The 22,778-nt window shown below is 42.1% G+C and overlaps 1 protein-coding gene and 2 non-coding genes across 3 annotated transcripts; 1 reads left to right on the top strand and 2 right to left on the bottom strand.

The window, feature by feature from the left end:
* Positions 1-9,011: 9,011 nt before the first annotated feature.
* LOC141003335 (general transcription factor II-I repeat domain-containing protein 2-like) lies at positions 9,012-10,823 on the bottom strand. Its single transcript, XM_073474659.1, has one exon. The coding sequence runs from the start codon at positions 10,821-10,823 to the stop codon at positions 9,012-9,014; it is 1,812 nt and encodes a 603-aa protein (XP_073330760.1).
* Positions 10,824-17,696: 6,873 nt separating this feature from the next.
* On the top strand, positions 17,697-17,770 carry trnat-agu (transfer RNA threonine (anticodon AGU)). The gene has a single exon. It is a non-coding gene; the product is annotated as a tRNA-Thr (tRNA).
* Positions 17,771-18,062: 292 nt separating this feature from the next.
* On the bottom strand, positions 18,063-18,144 carry trnas-uga (transfer RNA serine (anticodon UGA)). The gene has a single exon. It is a non-coding gene; the product is annotated as a tRNA-Ser (tRNA).
* Positions 18,145-22,778: the final 4,634 nt, after the last annotated feature.

Raw genomic sequence — 22,778 nt, forward strand, 5'->3', positions numbered from 1 at the left:
AGCGCTAGGTTCTGCTGGTATAGACGGTTGAGGAAGGGAAGCAGAAGGATCAGGGGCAATTGTCGCTGGTTGAGGAACAATCCACCACTCACCACTATGTTCCTCATTTCCTCCATTGGTGAGTGGTCTTACTGGCTCCCCAGGGTCTGGCTCACTGGTAAGAGGGGTGGTTAGTGGAACCAGTCGCAGCAGAGTTCGATGGACATGCTTGATCTTTCCTGCGTGGTCTAGGGATGCAATAGAATACACTGCTCTGCCATCAGGAGGAGCCTTGACAACTCTGTATTTCATGGGACCCCACACGTCCTGGATCTTCACTCTGCCTCTAGTGCTGTTTTCTTGCAAGTAGACCACTTCACCCTCTATCAGGCTACCACCAGCCACTTGTGGGTCGTGTCGCTCTTTCCTGAGGCGAGCTGCTGCCTGGATCCGTTCCTTCGCACCATCAAAGGCAGTCTGGAGGCGCATTTGATGTTCTCTCAACCAGTCATTGACTGTACCTCTAGTTGGTTCCTGAATCCTGCCAAGAAGAAAATCAACCGGAAGTTGGGGTTCTTGTCCAAACATTAAAAGGTACGGTGCCTCACCAGTGGTTTGATGGGTGGTTGTGTTATAGGAGAAGTTGACATGTGGGAGGTAGCTGGGCCAGTCTGGCTTCTTGGCAGGTGGAAGAGCCTGCAATAGGCCATGTAGAGTGTTATTAAACCTCTCACACTGGCCGTTCCCCTGGGGGTGGTATGGAGTAGTGTGTGTCTTTTTTATACCATAAAAACTGCAAAGCTGTTGGATTAACAGGCTCTCGAAGTTCCGGCCTTGATCCGAATGTATTTGGGCTGGGACTCCAAACCTGTAAAGCCATTCTCGGACCAGTACCCCTGCCACAATGGGGCTCTTTGATCACGGGTAGTTACAGCTTGAGTGAATTTGGAGAATACATCAGTCATGATGAGGACTTGTTCTCTTCCATCACGAGAACGTTCTAGCAGGGAAAAGTCAATGGCTAAGATCTGATTTGGTCGGGAAGCCATCAGGTGGCCCATGGGTGTCCTCACAGCAGGGTGTACAGGCTTGGCCAGGGTGCATCGTTCACATTTTTGACACCAATCCTTGACTTCCTTATACACACCTGGCCAGTAGCACCGCTGCCTCGCCAGGTCTCTCCACTCCTTGATGGCCATGACCCTGATGTAATTGCTGGAGGACCTCCTCTTGCAGGGAGGCCGAGCAGCAGCAGCTGATAAATTTCTTCACCACAATCCGGACGGTGTATGCGACGATATAGGAGCCCCTCTTTCTCTACCACCCTGTTCCACTGATGCACCAGTTCCTGTACTGGTTTTGAGAGGGCCTGGTGTTCCTTCTTATCCGGGGGGCGTTTACAACACCAAAACTGGAGAAAGGTTTCCAACACTGGGTCTGCATGCTGGAGTGTGGCAAGGTAATCTGGAGCATAAGAGGGCAGGGCAGACATGGACATTTGGGTTACCTGCAGTGGTGGTTCAACCCTGCATCTCAGGGACTCTGGGAGGGCAGTTCCTGGGAGGGAGGTCCCCAGGTCTGCTGGTGTGTTGCCAGGGTGATGCTGCCTGGAAAGGGAGTCAGCATTAGCATTAGAGCGACCTGAGCGATACCGGATGGAGAAATCAAAAGTTGCAAGTTGAGCAGCCCAACGCTGTTCTGTTGCCCCCAGCTTTGCAGTGTTCAAGTGGCTAAGTGGATTGTTATCAGTCCATACAAAACATTTTTGGCCTATTTTTCAGTCATTGCCCATTTCAAGGCCAAAAACTCGAGCCTCATGGAGCTGTAGTTGGGCATATTTCTCTCTGCTGGAGTCAAGGCTCTGCTGGCATATGCTACCAGCCTCACTCTACCATCCTGCTCCTGAGATAGCACCGCACCCAATCCACTGAGGCAGCCGTCAGAAAACTAATGCCCTCTGTTTTGCAGAGCCACAATTCAGTAGGGGGCATTGCAGGCTCATGTCATCCAGTAGATGAACAAACAATATGTATTTTCTCACACACAACAGGTGGACACTTATAAGGCTTTTTCCCTTTTTTGTAGAGTCCTCCACATAACTGTACTAAAGTGTGTCACAGGGTATCAAATCATGTTGTGTCTCATTTAGTTTGTGTTGCTCACAATAATATTGAGATTTGCAAATGTGTTTACTGCACTGCATTTTATGCTTTTGTCTGGATGGCGTATTTCATACCTATTATAACAATAATGACATACATATGAAACAGTCCCAAACCCTGTCTGATTTTCAGTCAACTAAAAGTGTACCAGACAGTCTGTGGGTCCCCCACCCACAGACTGTCTCCTACAGTAGACTCCTGCAGTGTTACCAAACACATGATGCCCCCCGCATTATGTGTTTGGTAACACTGCAGGAGTCTACGGTCAGATGTGTGGTAGAAGACTATAATTTTTGCTTCTATGCATTTAGTGACATCAGAGAATGATACCCTGTGCATGTGATCAAATCCTACAGATTTTCTGCATACTCCAATTTTTCAGACTCAGGCATTTCGGCATGTTTAAACTGTGCAAGACAGAGACAGAAACACAAATTATTGTTTCCACTTTTTTAGGGTTGTACAGGGTCTTTGATAAAATCTCATCATAAGGTATTTGAGGAAAGGTACTAAGACAAACTCTGCTGTTTCTATTCTGTACTACCATAACAATAAATTAAAATTCGTCATCAGTCGTAGATGTGTTATTACTCTGCAAAACTTGTGACATTTCTTACATAAACAAATCTACATTGTATTAGTTGTCAGCATTTAAAACAGTCTGTATGTCATTGGTCAGGGAGGGACCTCTCAATACCACATTTAAAACACTACTGGGTTGTGTTCCCCCTCTGACCCTCATAGGGCACCAGCTCTGGATTATTGAGACTTATGTCTCTAAAATCAAGACTCTTGCGCAGTTTAGAGGCATTAAAAGCAGGTATATCCCTGACTTTTATCTGCCCTACTCCCACGTATATCAGTAGAGGATGAATTGGACCCACCCGTAGATCCCGCCTACCTACACTGTTCTAGTCCCCAACTTTGATGTGGCATAGTGTTATAACAAAACAACACCTGCGGGAGACAAGAAACCACACATATGGCTTACGTGAGATATTGGAAGTGGTACTGGAATCAGGTGAGATGGAAGACAGCTTAGTTACCAATTGGTCCATGCGCCCTCCGAGCTTAGAAACGCTTGAAGTGAGTTCTCGGAGAACATCCATTGCTTAACAGAGGGTTTGTTCATGTTGTCCTACCATGAATCCTTGAGAAGAGAGGGTGCAAATGCTCGGTCTCTGCTGGGTCCATGTGGCCAGATTTTTCTGTTACGTTTGGTTATGAGTACTTTTGTCGGACCCAAATGTGAGATTGGGACAGTGGTCAGTCCAAAAAGTGTTTATTTACAACAGTACTAAGAGGCAGCGAGCGAAGAAGGCAGGCAGGCTGGATGGAGTGGTTTGGTGGCAGCGAGGAGAGGTTCCAAAAGCACAGATGAGAATGCGGGCTGAGCAAAGAGACATTGGAGGATCTGCACACAAGGAGTAGGAAAAACATAAAGCACGAAACGATGTCCAGGCTTAGGAAAAACACTAGCAAAAGCGTAGCTAAAGAGAGTACATGTTTATTCACTGAACGTGGCAGATTAAATATTAAATGTTATAAATTGCAGGCCTCCAATAACAACCTAAACGGCTTTTGTTAGTTGTATAATCTTTCTATTCCTCTAAACAAAATCATGCTGAGAGAGTACTGTGTGTAAGAAACAGGATGTATAGTCAGGCCCATAGCTACCAGTGAGGACACTGAGGTCATGTCTTTATTTGAACATTTCCCAAAATGTTCAAATAAAATGGCCAATGCTAAAACCACCACCACAGGAGCAGCAGTAGAAGCTGCAGCTGCGCTCAAGTTCTGAGCTCACAAATATCAATCTATATTAATTCAAAATGTGACATGTCCAAACTTTTGGAGTCAGTTGGGAGTATAACTGAGGACAGTCTGTCAGGAGTTTCTGCAGATCACATCAGGGCAGTAAATATGTTTGCATATACAGTATATATATATGAGACACAAGTCAGTCTCTTCTGGGTCATTGTGCTGCTAAAGGTTTTCAAATTTCTTTTTAATTCTGCGCCTTCATGCCTAAGAATCTCTGCAGACAGGAAATGAGGCACAGATAGAGAGCTGTACATCCAGTGATTATTACCGAAATGTTCCAGCGACTTCATTGATCACTAATGAGAAATACCTCTTCTTTATATTTTATTGCAAATAAGAATAATATTAAGTAGTGTCTTCTTATTTAAAAGGGCATTTTATTGGTATAGACCTAATTTAAATACATTAAGTGTTTGTATCTTTTTAACAATTGTTGTTGTTAACAACTAAATGAAATCTATGGCACATGAAGTACTTTTAAAAAAAAAAAAAAAAGTTTAAATCAGACCATCCTCTTCCTTCACTGCACAGCTACTACATTTAAAATTAATTAGGCTGGTTCCCCCCTGCCTGGCTACAAAAAGAACAGCCACTGCAGTTGTGCTCCTGTACTCAACTTGTTTGACAGTAAACTGAATTGAAAAAGTCCATGTTTGTCATTCATCTTATGTTGAATTCTAGTTCAATTTTCCTTTATGTGTTGGCACTCATTATTTCTTAAGTGATTTTAACTCTAAACTCAAATGCATACATTTACACCATATACCTCAACAAATTTCCGGTATTTCTAAAATCCTGGCTATGGCCAGTGTCTGTGATGATAAACCTATAAAGGAGGAATACAAAGGGAGTGAGTGGAAAACTCCACTGTTTGGCCTGTGTTTACCTGCATGTGGTTATAATGACTAAGTGGGTGGGGCTATGGAAACCAGACCAAATGTACAGACAGAAGATCGGTACGCTGCATTCATGGATACACTTGCATGGGCAAAACACCTAGACATGCACAGTTACATAACTTGACAAGTTTCTGCTGACCCACCATAAAAAAGACAACACACATAAAGTCTCAGGAAAACTTCACATAACTGTTTTCCAACACTGAAACAAGCATGAATCCAGATAAGCACCGCAACTATTTCACAGATAACACACACACTGGATACTTGGCCTCTTGGCACCAGACTAGACTTGCCCTGTATCTTGCCTACTCCACTAGTGTTTCCTTGGATGGCCAAGGAATGATGTATTCACAGAACAACATCACAGGAAAGAAATGTAGAATAATTGGAAATTAGAATTAGCTATGTGCATTGAAGAAAGCACATTTAAAAGAGCACCATGCTTTTGAAAGTTTAATTGAGAAAATTTCTGTAAACTTGATCTATTTCAGACCACACAAACATTTTCAGGAACCTTTCCTGAACTCAACATAAATACGTTAAAGGAAGTTTTATTTTTTTGGGTTAGGTAGTTATAGTCAGTAGGTGATTTGTTAATTTTCAACAGGGGGGATGGCTCAATGGGAGCACCACCCTGCCCCGACACACCTATGTACACCTCCCAAAGGACATTGTTGACGCCTTAACCATAACTGTGACATTTCTAATTCTACAATTCCATTTTATCCAGTTATCGTCCTTCTCTCCCTACTACAATTGTATTTTTATAACTGTATTAAAGTAATGAGTAAATACACCTTTAAATTGTATGCAGTGGACTGAGTTTATTCAGGCAGGGTTTTCTCATGTTTCTCACAATACACTACAAGCAGGGTCATTTTAAGTTACATGACCCCTTGGAATTTTTTACCATCTAAATTCCTTGAAGGACACACAATGAACATTGTGCAAAATAGTAGAGCCCGACCGATTCATCGGTAGGCCGATTTTATCGGCTGATTTTAGCCTATCACAAATATATTAGTATCGGTGTATATAATGTCTGATATGCGCCGATATGAAAACTTTACATTTAAAAACTATAATGGAGAAAAACATGCTTGGGCTTATTTAAAATTGGTGTAATGACATAGTTTGTCCAGCAGAGTGCGTTTCAACTAATAAAACAGCTGGTGTCAGGAAATGTAACAGCTACCTCACTAATGGTTAAACTATAAACCAGCACAAAAGTGACAATTACCAACATAACATAAGCCACCATGTTCTGAACAGACACACTAAAAACACTTACAAAAAGTAACATTTTAGTTTTCGAACAAGCAAACGTGTCTTGCTCCTCCTCTACACGAGAGACACGCTGGTAATCCACCGGAAGCTGCTCTATGATGTCGCGTCTGCTACAGGTTTTGTTCCGCCCTCCGCACGACGTCATATCATGAATGTATAAAGAGAACCCAGTGAGAACGTTTCAGAAGCGGAGCCTTTTGTCTGCCCGATTTTGTTGACTTGCTCAGATTTTGTTGATCTGGTCATTTTTCGTTTTTATACAATCAGGAGTCTGCAAAGGGTGTTTTATTTTGAAAATTGACCGGATGCTCTATGCCGTTCCTGTGTCTCTGACTTCCTGCCGGCGCGATCTGCGCTGTGCAGCTTGTTGCGGCTTCCGTCAAAAATCGACCAAGCAGCCGGTACGCAAAGCAGCCGTGCACGGCTTGACTCCACTGTGCGCCGTCGATCTTGCGATTTGTAATACACACTTTCTGCTACTAGGGGATGGAGAGTGATGACAGGTTAACAAGGGGGATGCTTTTTGGTAATTTTGCTAACAAAGGGGACGGCATCCCCCCTCATCCCCCCTCAAATCGCCTACTGGTTATAGTTCTTGGGGTATCGTAGTTTCTCAGCCTCTGAATTATTCTGTAGCTTGACAAAGAAACTGGAAAAATCCCCACAAGGTCCAATTTAGGATTTTCTTATCTGGTGCCCCTGTCACCAGGACAGTCATTTTTCAGTGTCTTCCAGATCTTTTACAAATTACACGCTTCTGTTAAATCTTATCGTTAGGGCTGGCACAGGCCCTCAGCTATGCTGGCATAGGCTTTTACTGCCTGGGGACTCCCCGTGATGCACTGAGCTACTCTTTCTTCCTCTCTATCTGTACTGATTCATTTCTCGCTAATGCATGTTACTAATTTGGTTTCTTCCTCGGAGTCTCTTTGCCTTCTCATCTCAAAGGTTCCCAATGGGTTGTGGTTGGCCCTGCTGCTCTGTTCCTGCTTGACTCCTATTATCATTACCATCATCATCATCATTAGGGCCCAAGCACTGCTCATGGAAGTTTTAGATCTACAAAAATAGTCTCTTGTGGCCATGGAAGTTTGAGTTTTCATTAAAGGCCATGGCTGTTGCGGGGTGGGAAATATCTATGTTTAGCCAGGAAACCACAGTAATTTGCTGTAAATTCACTGTGCCAGTCAAATCTGCCCCAGATTGCACATATTTGGTAAGAGTCTGGGCCTGAACACATTTTCATACCTATATTCTGTTACAATCATAGTGCCCCTTACTGGCAGCACTCTGGCGTACTCCTCCTCGTGATAACACTTAAGACCTTGATGATGCTGTTAGTTTTTATTGAAGGGCGTGGCCATGGTGGCTCAGTGAAGGCCCCTGTGGCACCATGAAACAGGAAATTGCTATGACTCCACTGTACATAGACGAATCAAGGACGTTATAGGACAGTATGAGCTCATGGAAAAAAGTATTTTTGAGGCCGAGTGCATCACATTACATTGGAAGTGCGAAAGTTGGCTTCAAAGCCTGGCGCTCTTCCTGGGGGTTTGAGTCGAACCTGACCCAAACTTCAAATGTTTGACATAAGTCCCAGCCTGAGGACATTGACATGCTAATATTCTGTTACAATCATAACACCACCTAGAGGCAACAGGAAATTCAATTTTTCTTACAGCACCCCCTGCGACTATTTTGACATGCATGAAATTCAGTTTCAGATTTGGTCCAACTACCCAACAGGAAGTCAGCCATTTAGAATTCTCCAGCGCATTTTTGGTAATTTGCAAGTGTTGTATTTTGATGAACTTCACTAGCCAATCTTAACACCTTTGTGATGAAAAGTTATTAAAAGCTTGACTTTCTGTTGAACGCTGTGGAGGCGCAGCAAAATATCAGTGATTCAACAGGACGTTCATGTAACTCCACTATACATGGTCGTATCTGCCCCAAAGTTCACATGCTTGATAAGAGTCCCGGCCTGAAAACATAATTGTAGCGGCACCTAGGGACAACAGGAGATAACATGTTTTTTAACTTATATGTACTTCTGCGAGCAGGTTGACCAAATCCACCTCAAATTTGGTCAGAAAATCCACAAAGCCTTGATGATGGTATACGGTTTTAATTCGCTGATGCAGCAGCAAGGAATTATTCACCAGTAAACAGGAAGTTGTTAGAACTTCTGTGTCCATGGTCAAATCTTTCCAAAAATTTAAGTTAGTCCTACCCAAATCACTTCTACATGCCAATTAGGAGGTATAGTCATTGCGCCACCTACTGATATGATACAAGGGCCCACTCACCACTGCATGCACTTCTATTAGGGTCAGAGCATGAACAGTGCGAGGACTGTCTTGAAATGCAAGGAATTCTTCTTTCTTTCTTTCCCTAAAGTCAAACACTTTTTTGAGGGGCTAAAGGTGCTCGAAAACTCGGACACAAGTTTGCACATGCATCATTTTTGGTGAAATAGTATGGGTATTATGGGTTTGCCCATGGGTGGGGCAAAACGACCCACCAGCACCCCCTAAAGAGCAGCCCTAGCGGTGAGTTTTACCAACATGTATGACATCAAATTTAAATGTTGTCAGGGCAATCTTACACCTTTGCAATGAAAAGTTATCAAAGATGAGCTTTTTTTGAAGGGCGTGGTCGTTGCAGTGCAGTGTATATCAGTTGTTCCCCAAGAAAAAGTAAGTTGCTGTAACTATGCTGTACATCAGGGGTGTCCAAACTTTTTTCAGTGAGGGCCAAATACAGAAAAATAAACAAAGGGCTGGGCCACACACTGGTTACATATTAACACAATTTTTTCCTACACATTTCTAACTCACCGGTAAAGAACATTCACTCAGTGGGAGCAGTGATGCTGTGCTTTGGACTGCAGGATGGCTGACATGTCAGGAGAAAGTTTGGTGGTTGAGACACGAAGGACTTCACAGAGATGGCTATCAGTCATTCTGGTTCTCAGTCTGCTTTTGTTCTGATTTAACAGAGAAAATGTTTGTTCACATATGTATGTTGAGCCGAACAGGCTCATCATTCTTTTTGCGTGGCGTCGCATCAGAGGAAACTTGGCATTATCCAAACTCTGATAGAAGTCAGGGAGGGAGAGAAGCTGATGTTGACTCTTCAGAAGATCATCACACTGCATTTCAATGAGTTCTAACTGCAGACTCTCTTCCACTTCTTCTGCATCCACCATGAAGGGAGTGGAGAACAGCTTGATTTCTTTCTCAATGGCAGAAAAATCTTGGAAACGCTGGTTGAATTCTGTCACAAGAGATGCAATCACAGACACATATTTTTCCTTTTTAGCAGAAAGCTTGGCCTCTGGAAACGCAGACTTGATTTCAGACAGCGTGGGGAAGTGTGCAGCATTAAAGCTCCGTAGCTGTGTCTCAAATAGGCGGAGCTTTACACAGAACGCTTTGATGTGCGCATGCAGGTGTGGCACCAGCTGTTCTTTGCCTTGTAGGTTCTTGTTCAGTGTATTCAGATGATGAGTGAGATCAACTAAAAATGCCAAGTCTGCCAGCCATAGAGGGTCACTCAGCTCATGAAGCGGTCGGCCCTTCTCTTTCAAAAACTCGTCGATTTCTGATCTCAGCGAATAAAACCGCTGCAGCACAGAGCCGCGGCTGAGCCACCGCACGTCACAGTGGTAGAGCACATCCCCGTATTCAGCATCCACCTCAGATAGGAAAGCTTGGAATTCTCTGTGGTACAGTCCTCTAGCTCGAATTATGTTGACAGTTTTTACAACAGTGTTCATCACATCGCCCAGCTGGACAGTCTTAGCGCACAGTGCCTCTTGGTGGATTATACAGTGCACTCGAACAGCCTCACCTCCGCTCTCTTTTACCTTGGCGCACACCAACGATGCCATTCCTTTGCGCTCACCCGTCATAGCCGGAGCTCCATCCGTTGTTACTCCACAGAGCTTGTCCCATTTTAGCCCCATATTTTCCACTGCATCTGACACAGCTTCAAAAATGTCTTTGCCCGTCGTTGTGCCTTTTAGGCTCTTCCTATCAAGCAGCTCCTCCGTACAGCAAAAATTATTATCAACTCCCCGCAAATAAATTAACAGCTGCGCGGTGTCTGTAGCATCTGTGCTCTCATCGCATGCAACTGAGTAAAAATCAAAAGCACAAGCTTTGTCTCTGAGCTGATCTTTCAAGTTAGCTGACAAGTCCTCGATTCGCCGCACCACTGTATTTCTGGACAGGCTCACGTTGTTAAAATCCTGCACTTTTTCCGGGCACATTATTTCTGTGACTTTGATGAGGCACTGCTTTATGAAATCACCGTCTGAGAATGGTTTGCCGTGCTGGGCAATGAGTTTAGCAACTTCATAGCTTGCTGCTGTGGCATTTTCTTGTATTTTGTTGGCACGGGAAAAAAACTGTTGTTGAACTTGCAGGCTAGCTGCCATTTGCTTGAATTTCTGTGTTCGTTCAGCACCGGTGTACGATGTGTAGCTCTGATGTTTGGTCTCATAGTGCCGACGGACATTATACTCTTTCATCACAGCAACAGCTTCATTGCAAATCAAACAGACACACTTTCCGTTGATTTCTTTGAAGAAATATTCATTTTCCCACCGTGTCTGGAATCTTCTGCACTCACTTGCTATTTTCCGTTTCTTCGGTTCTGCCATTTCTGGTAACTGTACGGGCTCGCGGGAAAAGCTCTTCTTTGCTTAATTTTGTTTAGTGGAGAAGCACTAGCGCTGGCTCCATCTAGTGTTAAAACTGAGAAGTGCAACAGAGTTGAGTTCAAGCTTCATGTGCGGGCTGCGGGCCATGGTCAATTATATTTTCATAATTTGCTGCGGGCCAATAAAAACTGGACCGCGGGCCGCAGTTGGCCCGCGGGCCGTAGTTTGGACACCCCTGCTGTACATATTGGAATCTGCCCCAAATTTAACTGTAACCTGCCTGGCCAGCATGGTGAAGGTCAATGTTTTGTCATTAAACAGGAAGCTATTGTAACTCCACTGTACATGATCCAATCTGCACCAAACTTCACGTGTTTGGTAAAGTCCACATTACACATTAACATGCCAGTATTCAGCTGGCACAGTGTTCCCTTGTGGCAGCAGGAAATGTCATTTTTTTTAATTGTGAGATACTGCTGCAAGCCAGATGGCCACATCTGCCTCACACATGGCTTAACACACTTAAGACCTCAATGATACTATTTTGTGGAGGTTGTGAGTTTTGGTTGAAGGGCCTTGCTGTGACAGTGCGGGGAAAGTCAATGATTCACCTTAAAACAGAAAGTTGATGTAACTTCATTATACATGGTCGAATCTGCACCAAAATTTGTACTCCCGCTAGCAGGTTGACCAAATCCACCTGTCAAATCATTAAGGCCTTAATGATGAGTTCTCACTGGATGCTGATTGAGTAGCAAGGAATTTTTCGCCATGAAATAGTAAGCTGTTAGAACTTCTGTGTAAATTCTCCAATGTTAGATCATAGTCCTACCCAAAACACTTCTACATGCCAATTAGCCAATTAGGAGGTATAGTCATTGCCCCAGCTACTGGCAACAGGAAGTAAGCCTTTGTCTGACAATCATTATTTCTTTTACATGAAATTTTCATGGTGCAATCTATCCTTGACATGCTTAAATCTAATGTGTAATTACTCAAATTTCTCTGGTGCCACAAAGTGGACACAGGGATTTAAATTGACCCCCTTCGTGCAGTGTCCAAAACACATGGTAATGAGGCCTGTCAAGTGGTCGAAGACTGTCAACAATCTTAAAAAAATGCAATAACAATATATATATACAGTTTTTCACGCCACTGTGGCAAAGTGCTTGTTCATGGGGGGAATGTTGGGTCTTAGTTGTTGTGGCTTTTATTTGCATATCAAGTTCTGACTAACCTCCACTTACCCCTTCCTCCCTACTTGAAAAAGTAGAGTGACTCACTGTTTCTTTTGACCATTTTCACCACCTGCATGGGCCCATGAGTCATTGTTTGTGAATGTGTCTCCCACAACCTTGATAACACTTTCTTGGAAAAAACACAAATGTGTGTCTGAGCAAGAAGACAAAACAAATAGATATAAGAGGGCAGTCTGAAATCTGGTGCTGATTGTTTCAGATATTGGATCATCAACATATTTTTTTGTAACACTTTTTATTTTATTGTCTGGTTTTGTATTATGAAGTTTCATTCTGTTAACAGAATAAATGAGTGTTGATGACAACTTCTATCAGCTAGAGGATATATACTGTATATATATATATAGTCAGTAGCCTACAAATATTACAGATATACAGACAGCTTGCAATATGAATAATACTCAGTTATATAAATATTATAAGTTTTATAATGATGCATGTTTTCTTACCAAATGTGATGATTCATTTAAGAAAGAAAAAAAAACCATCTGTAAAACCTTTCTGGTGGCCTCAGGGCCTCCCTCCCTTCCGTGCTGCTTCTTACTTTTGTTGCCTGTAAGAGGCGATGGCTGTAACTGCAGCACATCTGGGACTGGTTTAGTACCTTACATATTTTTTCACATCTGCTCATTTTCCTTTTCTGCTGTGTGTTGCTCATATGAACTGAGAAGGGAGCAGGCAATGGTGAGAAAGCCAGTGGTGTGTCCTCAGGAATAGCACTGCATAGGGAAAATTACTTAGATTCTATAAATGAACGGAACTCTCTGACGTTTAATATACACAGTATTTCCATGTCATGCCAGGGAAAGCAAGCATGCACAAGTTGAGTAACATTGGTCTGGACTGAGTAGGGTTAACACATACCCTACAACCAGCAGGATATGTAAACAGAATATTTGCTCCATTTATTAAAAGAACTCTGTTACCGTCATAAAGCTCTCTTTTACGTTTTTACACTTACGGGAAGTGTGTTGTGTTGACTGAGCCAAACTGTGAATTGAGCAAATGGAAGAATGTGCTCAGGGTCGAGCCTTGACTTGTACTGACAGCGGTGAGGGATTGAAGCTCCATCAGTACACAGAGGAAGATGGGAAATACAGCAGACAAAAGTTGACTGAGTTGAAGGGGGATGTTTGTCATAGTCCTATGAGTAGTGAATCACTTAAGGGAGGAGTGTGTGAGTCTTTGCTCTTGTAATTTTTAGATTTAAAAGACACACAAAGACACCTAGATCAAGTTCAGGTAAAATTCAAATTAAAGTTAGGCTTAGTTAGGTTAGAAACGTGAAAAAAAATGGTGTCTTTAAATTATGAAATGCAAACTGCACCTGAATTCCCAGAAAAATAAAGACAACATCAGTCCTATAGCCTCAATTGCAGCTGTCTGTCCTGTCTGACAGCTTGGGCCTGTCAAAGCCTGGCTTGCATTTTGTCAGTCGGGCTGGCTTATGCAATGGCTGAGTCTGTTGTCTAATCATGTCCATTTATGTAACACTGTAATGAACAGTCATCTGGAGCTGCAGCTGCTGCTGTGCTCCAAGATAGAGATCAGACAGTCTGGGGAGAAAAGGAGTCAGTGATGACAAATAAAAAGGCTCAGATTGCCCCAAACAAGGCATTTTTTAGGGTGAATGCTGTTCATCTTAAGGCTTTTAACTTACTCCACTTATATAACAATCACCACAATCACCTACAACTATAAGCAAAAGTTAAGTACGGATTAATGTTTTGTACAGTACGTTGGCCCTGAAGTGCAAATCACAACGGCAAATCAAAAAACACCACAGCAAATCAGAAAGCACAACAGCAAATCAGAAAACACAACAGCAAATCAGAAAACACAACAACAAATCAAAAAACACAACAGCAAATCAGAAAACACAACAGCAAATCAGAAAACACAACAACAAATCAAAAAACACAACAGCAAATCAGAAAACACAACAGCAAATCAGAAAACACAACAACAAATCAAAAAACACAACGGCAAATCAGAAAACACAACAACAAATCAGAAAACACAACAACAAAACGAAAAACACAACAAATCAGAAAACACAACAACAAAACAGAAAACACAACGGCAAATCAGAAAACATAACAACAAAACAGAAAGCACAACAGCAAATCAGAAAACACAACAGCAAATCAGAAAACACAACAAATCAGAAAACACAACGGCAAATCAGAAAAAACAACGGCAAATCAGAAATCACAACGGCCAATCAGAAAACACAACAATAAATCAGAAAAGACAACAACAAATCAGAAAACACAACAGCAAATCAGAAAACACATCAACAAATCAGAAAACACAACAACAAAACAGAAAACACAACAACAAAACAGAAAAGACAACGACATTAACCAAACCGGAAAAGGTAGGTACCCTCAGGCGACATGAATCGTCGCTGATTGGACTGGTCCGTCCTTTGAACCGCAAGGACATGGTTTACATGTTTTCAAAACAAGAGCGCTGCCAGTGACGACGTACACGCTGCTATTACAGTTTTTGCCTAATGCTTAAACACTAAAAGTGGTTGCTATGCCCAAAGCATCACAACCTCTAACTTTGGTGACCATGCCCTAAACAAAAGCACCAACCCTGCAAACACAATATATATGCTTTGAACTGTGTTTGAAATTCTCCAACACACTTCTTGCAAAACACTACACACTGTTTTTTACATAAGACACATTGTTCAAAAAGGAAATCTCATACAATCATTGGGAAAACACAACTATTTAAAATACAAAACACAACTACAATTGGAAAAGCACACAGACTCACACACATGAGAACATTTAAAATCTAATTGTAGACCAATCAGTCTAAGCCATAGCACTACAAATACACCTGATGTGAGCTCAGCTCCTTTGTGCCAACTTTGGAAACATGGAGGCAGAAAGAGGAAGAGGGAGAGTAAGAGCAGTAGCAGGAAGAGGAAGAGGACGAAGAAGGAGAGCAGGCAACAGAAGGAGACAAATATCTGATGACATGAGGGCCACTTTGGTGGACCATGTAATAAATCATGGTCTTACAATGAGGGAGGCGGGGCAGAGAGTCCAGCCAAATCTAAGTCGCTACTCAGTGGCCTCAATTATTAGAACTTTCAGACTGGAAAACAGGTATATTTTGAAGTTTCCACACTAAACTGTACCAAAGAAATTACAGTATTGCACATTGTTCAAACACACAGTACAATACATTGCTGTATTACTGAAGGTCTATGGGTTAAAAGTACAAAATGTATGATGTTTCATTTTCTACTGAACTGCCAGACGACCTGCACAGGGTGGAAGGCAGATTATGTTCAGTGATGAACAGGAGGTGGCCATAGTTAACATTGTTTTGGCAAATAACGAAATCCGGCTTTGTGAATTGAGAGAGCAGATCATCGCAGATCAAATAATCTTCGCTGACATCAACACTGTCAGCATATGTACACTCTCCCGCATCCTTAAAAAGCACAACATTTCACTGAAGCAGCTGTATAGAGTTCCATTCGAGAGGAACAGTGCCAGTCAAAGACCTCCATCATGACTATGTGCAAGTAACCCCCCCCCCCCCTTTTTTTTTACTTTTGCAAAAACCTGAAAAACAAAAACAAATTCTGAAGTGTTTCCATTTTGTTTTCATGTGTCTAGATCAACTGTAGTGGATCAATCTTTCACAAAAACAAACCTGTATGAGTCAAAAACCATCCAAAGTACTGAATACAGCTGTGTTTTGCATAAAGCACATGCTGCTAGGAAAGAGTAATTCAAAGGTGCATGTGTTTAACGTTTTGATGCTAAAAACAGTTTTGAAATGGGATTGTTAGGTTTTGTTTCAAGAGTTTCATTTCGCTATATAAGTTAGGAGTTTATCTTCATGTGCTGTGTCTTACTCCGTCTGTGTGTTAAGTTATGACACAGTGAGCCAAAGTCTGCTACATGTGTGTAAGCATTCGGCAAAAACTGTAAAGAATATTTTGATGACGAGACCAAATCACCACGACGATCAGCCCTCCTGACCGAGACTCAGTGAACTTTCCCCCAGAAAACAGCCTCTCTCCCCGCGAGTGAAATAGTCAGACAGCGTCCTGTTGACTGATGGTGATTATGTTGACAAGTTGGTCTTTTTCCGGAGCCACTGCACTCAAGCCAATTGAATCCCTATATAAAAAAGCAGTTAAAATTTTAGACAAAAAGCCATTCTCATATCACTACTGTAGAATTCTCCCCAAGTATAAATTACTAAGTTTTGAAAATTTTAAGAAGTTTAAAATAGCTTGTCTAATGTTCAAAGTCCTTCATGGACTGGCACCACCGCCACTTAATGATAATATTAAACTGAGGGTGGTCAGCCCCTCCACTACTCGAGTCACCAGAGCCGCTGCCAGAGGTGACTGTGAGGTTCCTCTTCGATGAACTACTTTTGGCCAAAATGTCCTATCATATAGAGGTAGTATACTGTGGAACAGCCTACCCACCTCAATTAGAGAGAGTCCCAGTTTATTAACATTCAAGGGACGCTTGAAGGTGTGGCTTCGATCTAGTCAGATTTGCGATCATCAACCCACTGTGATCAGTATGCGATGACATCTTGGGCTTTTGTGAAACACTTTTATCACTATACACATTTTTACACATTTCCGGGTTAATGTGCAATGTCCCTGTTTGTAGTAATGTCTCTCTGTTTTTTTTTGTTTTTTTTGTTTTGTCTGTTTTGTTTTCCCTCTCGTCTGTGTTTTCTCTGCTGAGTTTTCTCTGTCCTTCTTTCCTCTTTTTTAACATGTACCTGCCAAGGGACAACGGTTGGAAATTAGCCTGTGGCTACAAACCGGCATATTTACATGTAAATGTTTATTAATATGCACTGTCCCTTTTAAATAAATAAATTTAAAAAAAAAAAAAAAAAAATGTAATTTAGAGAAAAACGTAACTTTGTCACCTTCCAGAATGTTTGGTGGGTCGGGATCTCAATCACAACACATTAAAACAGCATCCATATGATTATTAAACGTCAGCGGGTACATGTTTAGATTAACAGGAGGACACCGGGAAACACCTTGAAAAAAACACATACGTCATCATCATGACGTGTACGTCACGCCTCCTTTGGAGCCGCAGGTTTCGACATATCTCGGTGCTGCTCGGGTTCGGAACTCAGTTTTATAATAATAGCTCGGGGCCAGTCGGCTCCAGGTCCAGTTTTCACGGGTCCATTTGGGTTCGGGTTCGTCAAATTGGACCAGTGAAGACCTCTAGTTTCCAGCAATGTCATCCAGCTGTGCAGGTCAGTGGCTCGCATATATTTCGCGGCCATCTGCAGCACCTTCACCAACTTTGGGAACCACTGCTGTATCCTATATGTTTATCACGCTACGGAGGTACTTCAGTAGGCTAATACGTGCTGCTTCTTGGCGCCACTGTGTGGTACTTTAAAGTAAGGAACTTCTACAGTGAAACCTATACAATTTTATTTGGTTTGATTTACTAGGCAAATTTCGAAATTATTGTATACAAACAATGTTAAATATCGAATGAGGTGTACAGCAAGATCCCCCTTCTTCTTTATTTTGTTTTTACATATATGTATATAAAGTATTATGGCTATGAATGGGAAACATGGCGCCGTGGCTTAGTTGGTTAAAGCGCCTGTCTAGTAAACAGGAGATCCTGGGTTCGAATCCCAGCGGTGCCTTTTCATTTTTTTGTGTGTGTGTTTGAAATGTAATGTACTAAATTTGCTGTTTTCAAGCTACTGAAAGCGTAAAGCGGTGTGCGTTTTACAATGACACGTGACAGCGGACTTGTGTAATCTAAATGAGGACATTTGCAAAACCTGATATTTCTTGACTATATTAAATTAATAAGTTAAGTAATGGGATTTAAAATCAATGTCCCAGTTCATTTCAAGGGCTGCTTGGAAAGTCTAATCACTAGCTGATCTGCTTTAACAAATGAAAAGATTAAAACCATGGAAAAACGTTAAACGCTGCGAGCAGGGTTCGAACCTGCGCGGGAAGATCCCATTGGATTTCAAGTCCAACGCCTTAACCACTCGGCCATCGCAGCCTAATAAGTAAATGGGGTTCCCTACCGTTTTTAACTAAACTCCTGTTCATTACTAGAGTGATTTGTTCTGGAGAGGATTTTTTTTGTTCGAGAGTCTGAGCTGCCAGGAGGAGCGTGTTTGCGTGTGTAATAAAAATCGCTGAGAAATGTAGGTGTATAGCACTGGCGGAAATCACGGGAGATACAGGAGGGTTCAGACCCACGCTTTCAAGTTTAGTCCACTGCCAATCAACAGGCACCTCACACACCTCTCTGTAGAGCGGCTCTCGGCCTGGTGATGGAGGACTATAATAGTTAGATATTTTGCCGCCAGAAGTGCCACAGCTAGGTGCCGATGCCACAATTTGCGCTTGCCCTTTCTGCTGTCTTCTTTGACCCGACTTTGACATTTTTTGCGAAGCAAGTTCAATTTCTATAATATAATAATAATGAGCTTCTTAAACAATCAAAACTACACTTTCTCAAACACAATTGCGTCTAATAAAAGTTTGGTGCTTGGAGCTCGGTGAAGTTTTGACTCGCCATCGTGGTGGAATACACAATAATCTGATTCAAACTTTAACAGATATATTTTATTTGAATATTTATTTTTGGTTCAGAAAATTCAGAATAAAATATTTTGTAACTAGGTGTGCTCTAAACAAGGAAATTAATGTAGGCAGAGCCTATACTTACAATACTTAAAGTGCACATCACAAAGCAACCACAAGATGGCAGCATAGATAATACAATGATAGATTTAATTGGCTACATGATATACAGCAGTTGTGGATAGCTTCATCCTAGAGTTAATTGATGGTATGCTTTATGAGTTCACCCTCAAGTTTCAAGTTTCAAGGTTTTATTGTCAATTTCTCCACATGTACCAGACATACAGAGGAATCGAAAAGACGTTTCTCACTACCCCACGGTGAGAGAAATAAAGTGCACAAGCACAACAGATGAAGACAGACATTTCCTAACACTAAAGTAACAATAAAGTGCACGGCAGATAAAGACATTTACTAACATTAAATAGACAATAAAAAATTTAAAAACTACTATGTTTCTGTATGTACAATATGTCCAGTTTCTGTATGACATGTAGTGCAAAAAAAGACAGTCAGTCATAGCAGCAAAAACTTTCTGTATGATGTATTTTTTTTGGGGGGGGGGGGGGGGGGGGGTTTGTAGTCAGTGCAGCTCCCGCCCCACACAGTGATACAGCTTGACAGGATGCTCTCAATAGTGCCCCGGTAGAATGTGCGCATGATGGGTGGAGGAGCTCTTGCTCGCTTGAGTTTGCGGAGGAAGTAGAGGCGCCGCTGTGCTTTCTTCGCCAGTGATGCAGTGTTGGTGGTCCAGGAGAGGTCCTCACTGATGTGCACCCCCAGGAATTTGGTGCTGCTCAATCTCTCCACAGCAGCACCATTGATGGTCAGTGGTGGGTGTTGGGTGTGGCCTCTCTGGTAATCAACAATCTCCTTGGTCTTGCTGACATTCAGCAGGAGGTTGTTGTCTCTGCACCACATGGTCAGAAGGTTGACCTCCTTCCTGTAGTCGAACTCATCGTCCTTGGTGATGAGACACCTTTGGATATAAATGAAACAAAGAAACTACTAGTGCAGACTAAAGAACAGTGACACTGGGTTTGTCAATGCGCAATTAATACAATTGTTTACAATACTATTTGCTGTTGGGGAGATCTAAGTACAGTGGTGGGAATGTTAATAGCCACATTTACTCAAGTACTGTACTTAAGTGAAGTACTGTACTTAAGTGAAGTACAAATACTTAAGTATATTCATTAGATGCACTACATATCAGTGGCTACATCATAAATATTTCAGTTCTTACTTTGCTTTGTCTGACAGCTTCACTTACTAGTTACATTACAGTTTTCATAAACTGAGAGAGTTTCTATTGAGAAGATTCATCTAAGCTAAATTATATATGCACATTTTGGACAGGAAGCCAATAAGATCACATCATTGCCAACTGCCATGTTCTTAAGAAATTTATAATTTCAAGTTTTGATCAGTTTATCAAATTTGTCTATAAACGCCTACAAAATCAGGCTCTTCAGGTGCCCAGTGACCTTGTGGATCCACCCTTATCACACTGGGCCAGTCATATGCTTGCACAATGAGTCATCACCAGAGAAAAGACTTTTCAGTCTCCAAAATTGCACTGACAATCAAGTCAGCCTTTGTATTCAAGACATGGACAATGTGCCACAATACGAAGGACAATTCCCATCCACTTTTTTTAAAATTACTAGTTACTCCACACAGTAGCTCTAGTAATGTCTGTGTTTTTTTTGCCGTTTTATTAGCTGTAGTTTTGTGAGTAAACACACCAGTCTCTTTGGCCTCTCTTCCGGTCTTCTGCTCCTCTTCTCGGTGTCACTCATCTTGCAAACCTGCTCTTCACTGAGTGTCTCTGTAGTACGGACAGGCAGACTGCTGCTGGGATCAATGATGCACTGGAGCCGTATTCAGCATCACCCCTCCCCTTACACTGTAGCGTGATAAAAACTAGAAACATCATTAGCATCGCTGGTTCTCCCGCTCAATTACACACCATCTTTTCTATGGAGTTATAATTGTTGCAAAACTATTTGCAAATGCGTATCTCAATCTGTGTGTGTGTAGTCAGATCTGTGTGTGCGTGTTCAGATCTGTGTGTGCGTGTTCAGATCTGTGTGTGCGTGTTCAGATCTGTGTGTGTGTAAAAAAGATCTGCATGTCTGTATTCTGTAGTCTGTAAATGCGTACATAGATCTGTAAATGTCTGTCATCAGTTACAACTCAGGCAGGAGCTCTCGATTGGCTGTCTTTTTACACGTGACTTTTGCTACACTTCTCCCGTGGCAGATCTGCAAATGTGTAGAAAAGATTTGTGTGTAACTTCACTTTTCCTTTGCCCTGAGCTCAGGCTCACAGGCTCACAGGCTCACGCTGCCTGGCTGCCAACCGCGGGCGCAACGAGCGGTTGTGATGTTGAGAGGCAGACCACAATGGATTCTCGATTGTTTGCTGTCAGTAAAAGTTCATGTTTTAGCAGTAACTTAGTTGTCAGCTTCTGACAACTACTGCTAAAACATGAACTTTTACTTGCAGTAAGTTGTTAGGGTAACGATCATCTGTTACCCCAACAATGACACGCTTAACATCACTGGGTGCTACGTGCCAACTGGGTGTGTAGGCTGTACTGCTACTGCAGCCAGGCAGCGTGAGCCTGTGAGCCTGAGCTCAGGGCAAAGGAAAAGTGAAGTTACACACGAATCTTTTCTACACATTTGCAGATCTGCCACGGGAGAAGTGTAGCAAAAGTCACGTGTAAAAAGACAGCCAATCAAGAGCTCCTGCCTGAGTTGTAACTGATGACAGACATTTATAGATCTATGTACGCATTTACAGACTACAGAATACAGACATGCAGATTTTTTTACACACACACAGATCTGAACACGCACACACAGATCTGATTACACACACACAAATAAAGCACACACACACAGATCTGACTACACACACACAGATTGAGATACGCATTTGCAAATAGTTTTGCAACAATTATAACTCCATACTTTTCGCTAGCTAGCTATGCCTTTGTCTTGGAAATGCATCTTTCGTGGATGCTAGTTTTTGCAGAACAGCTGTGTCACTTTATTTAAATTCTGAAGGATGAAGAGGTGAAGAAGAGATGCATTGACTTTGTCCTGCGCCACATTGATGGGGAGCTGAAGATCATCGCTAACACTCGCTTCTGTAGTGACCACTTCACCCCAGGAAGTTTTACAAACAAGGATTTATGGATGATCTGCTGTTGCTGGCTCATGGGGCCGAGTCGACTATCTCCCTCCCTGACCTTCATCCTCCCGCCCCGCCATTATCTGGTGCCTTTGTTTGCAGCCTTACCAGCTGACCAATGAGTTTAAGTTTACTTTTCTGCTTGTGTCATAATAACAGCAGTTAACTTTGTCTGCAGTTGAATAAAACGTTATTCAATTTTGTTAAATGTGCAGTAACCCTCATATGTGGCATAAGGAAACACACAGATGTGTGTAAAAGACGTACCGGAGGAAAAGCTGCAAAGTTTGGAAAAATATCCCTTTTCTACAAAGCGCACTGTTACACAGTTTTACTCCTGTAAACTGGGAGAAAGGAGGCAGGGATAGAGAAAAAAGAGCAATTCAACTTGCCCAAAATTGGAGTCTTCATTTAATTTTATACATGCAGTATACATGTTTCAGTCATTTCAAAACTACTCTCCAGCTACTCTTATACCCCACAATGGAAAAGGGAGGGTGGTTACATGTAATTGGAAAGTTTGTGGTCCGCACTTTGGTATCCAGTTTTGTCATGGGGTATTGTTTGAAAGGTACAATCTTTTGCTCATATGCATCAGTATGTTTAACTCAGACAAGTAATTTCAACTGTTATCTGTTTTAACAAAATTGTCCAACCACAAGAGACACAGAGTGCCAGTGTGACATGATGCAGACAGTCACCAGAGAAGTTGGATGTAATAACATCCAACAAATACGTATGTTTCAGCTAGAAGTCGGTGATGCCTTCTAACTGAAATGTGTTTTGCCCACCAAGTCTTGCTCTTTGTGAGTTTTGTTCACTTTTGTTTCTTGGATGAGA

This window comes from Pagrus major, chromosome 10, assembly GCF_040436345.1.
Source record: "Pagrus major chromosome 10, Pma_NU_1.0".
NCBI lineage: Eukaryota > Metazoa > Chordata > Actinopteri > Spariformes > Sparidae > Pagrus > Pagrus major.

Coding starts and splice junctions, on each gene's coding strand:
- LOC141003335 (XM_073474659.1), bottom strand. CDS start 10,823: ATGGCAGAACCGAAGAAACGGAAAATAGCAAGTGAGTGCAGAAGATTC.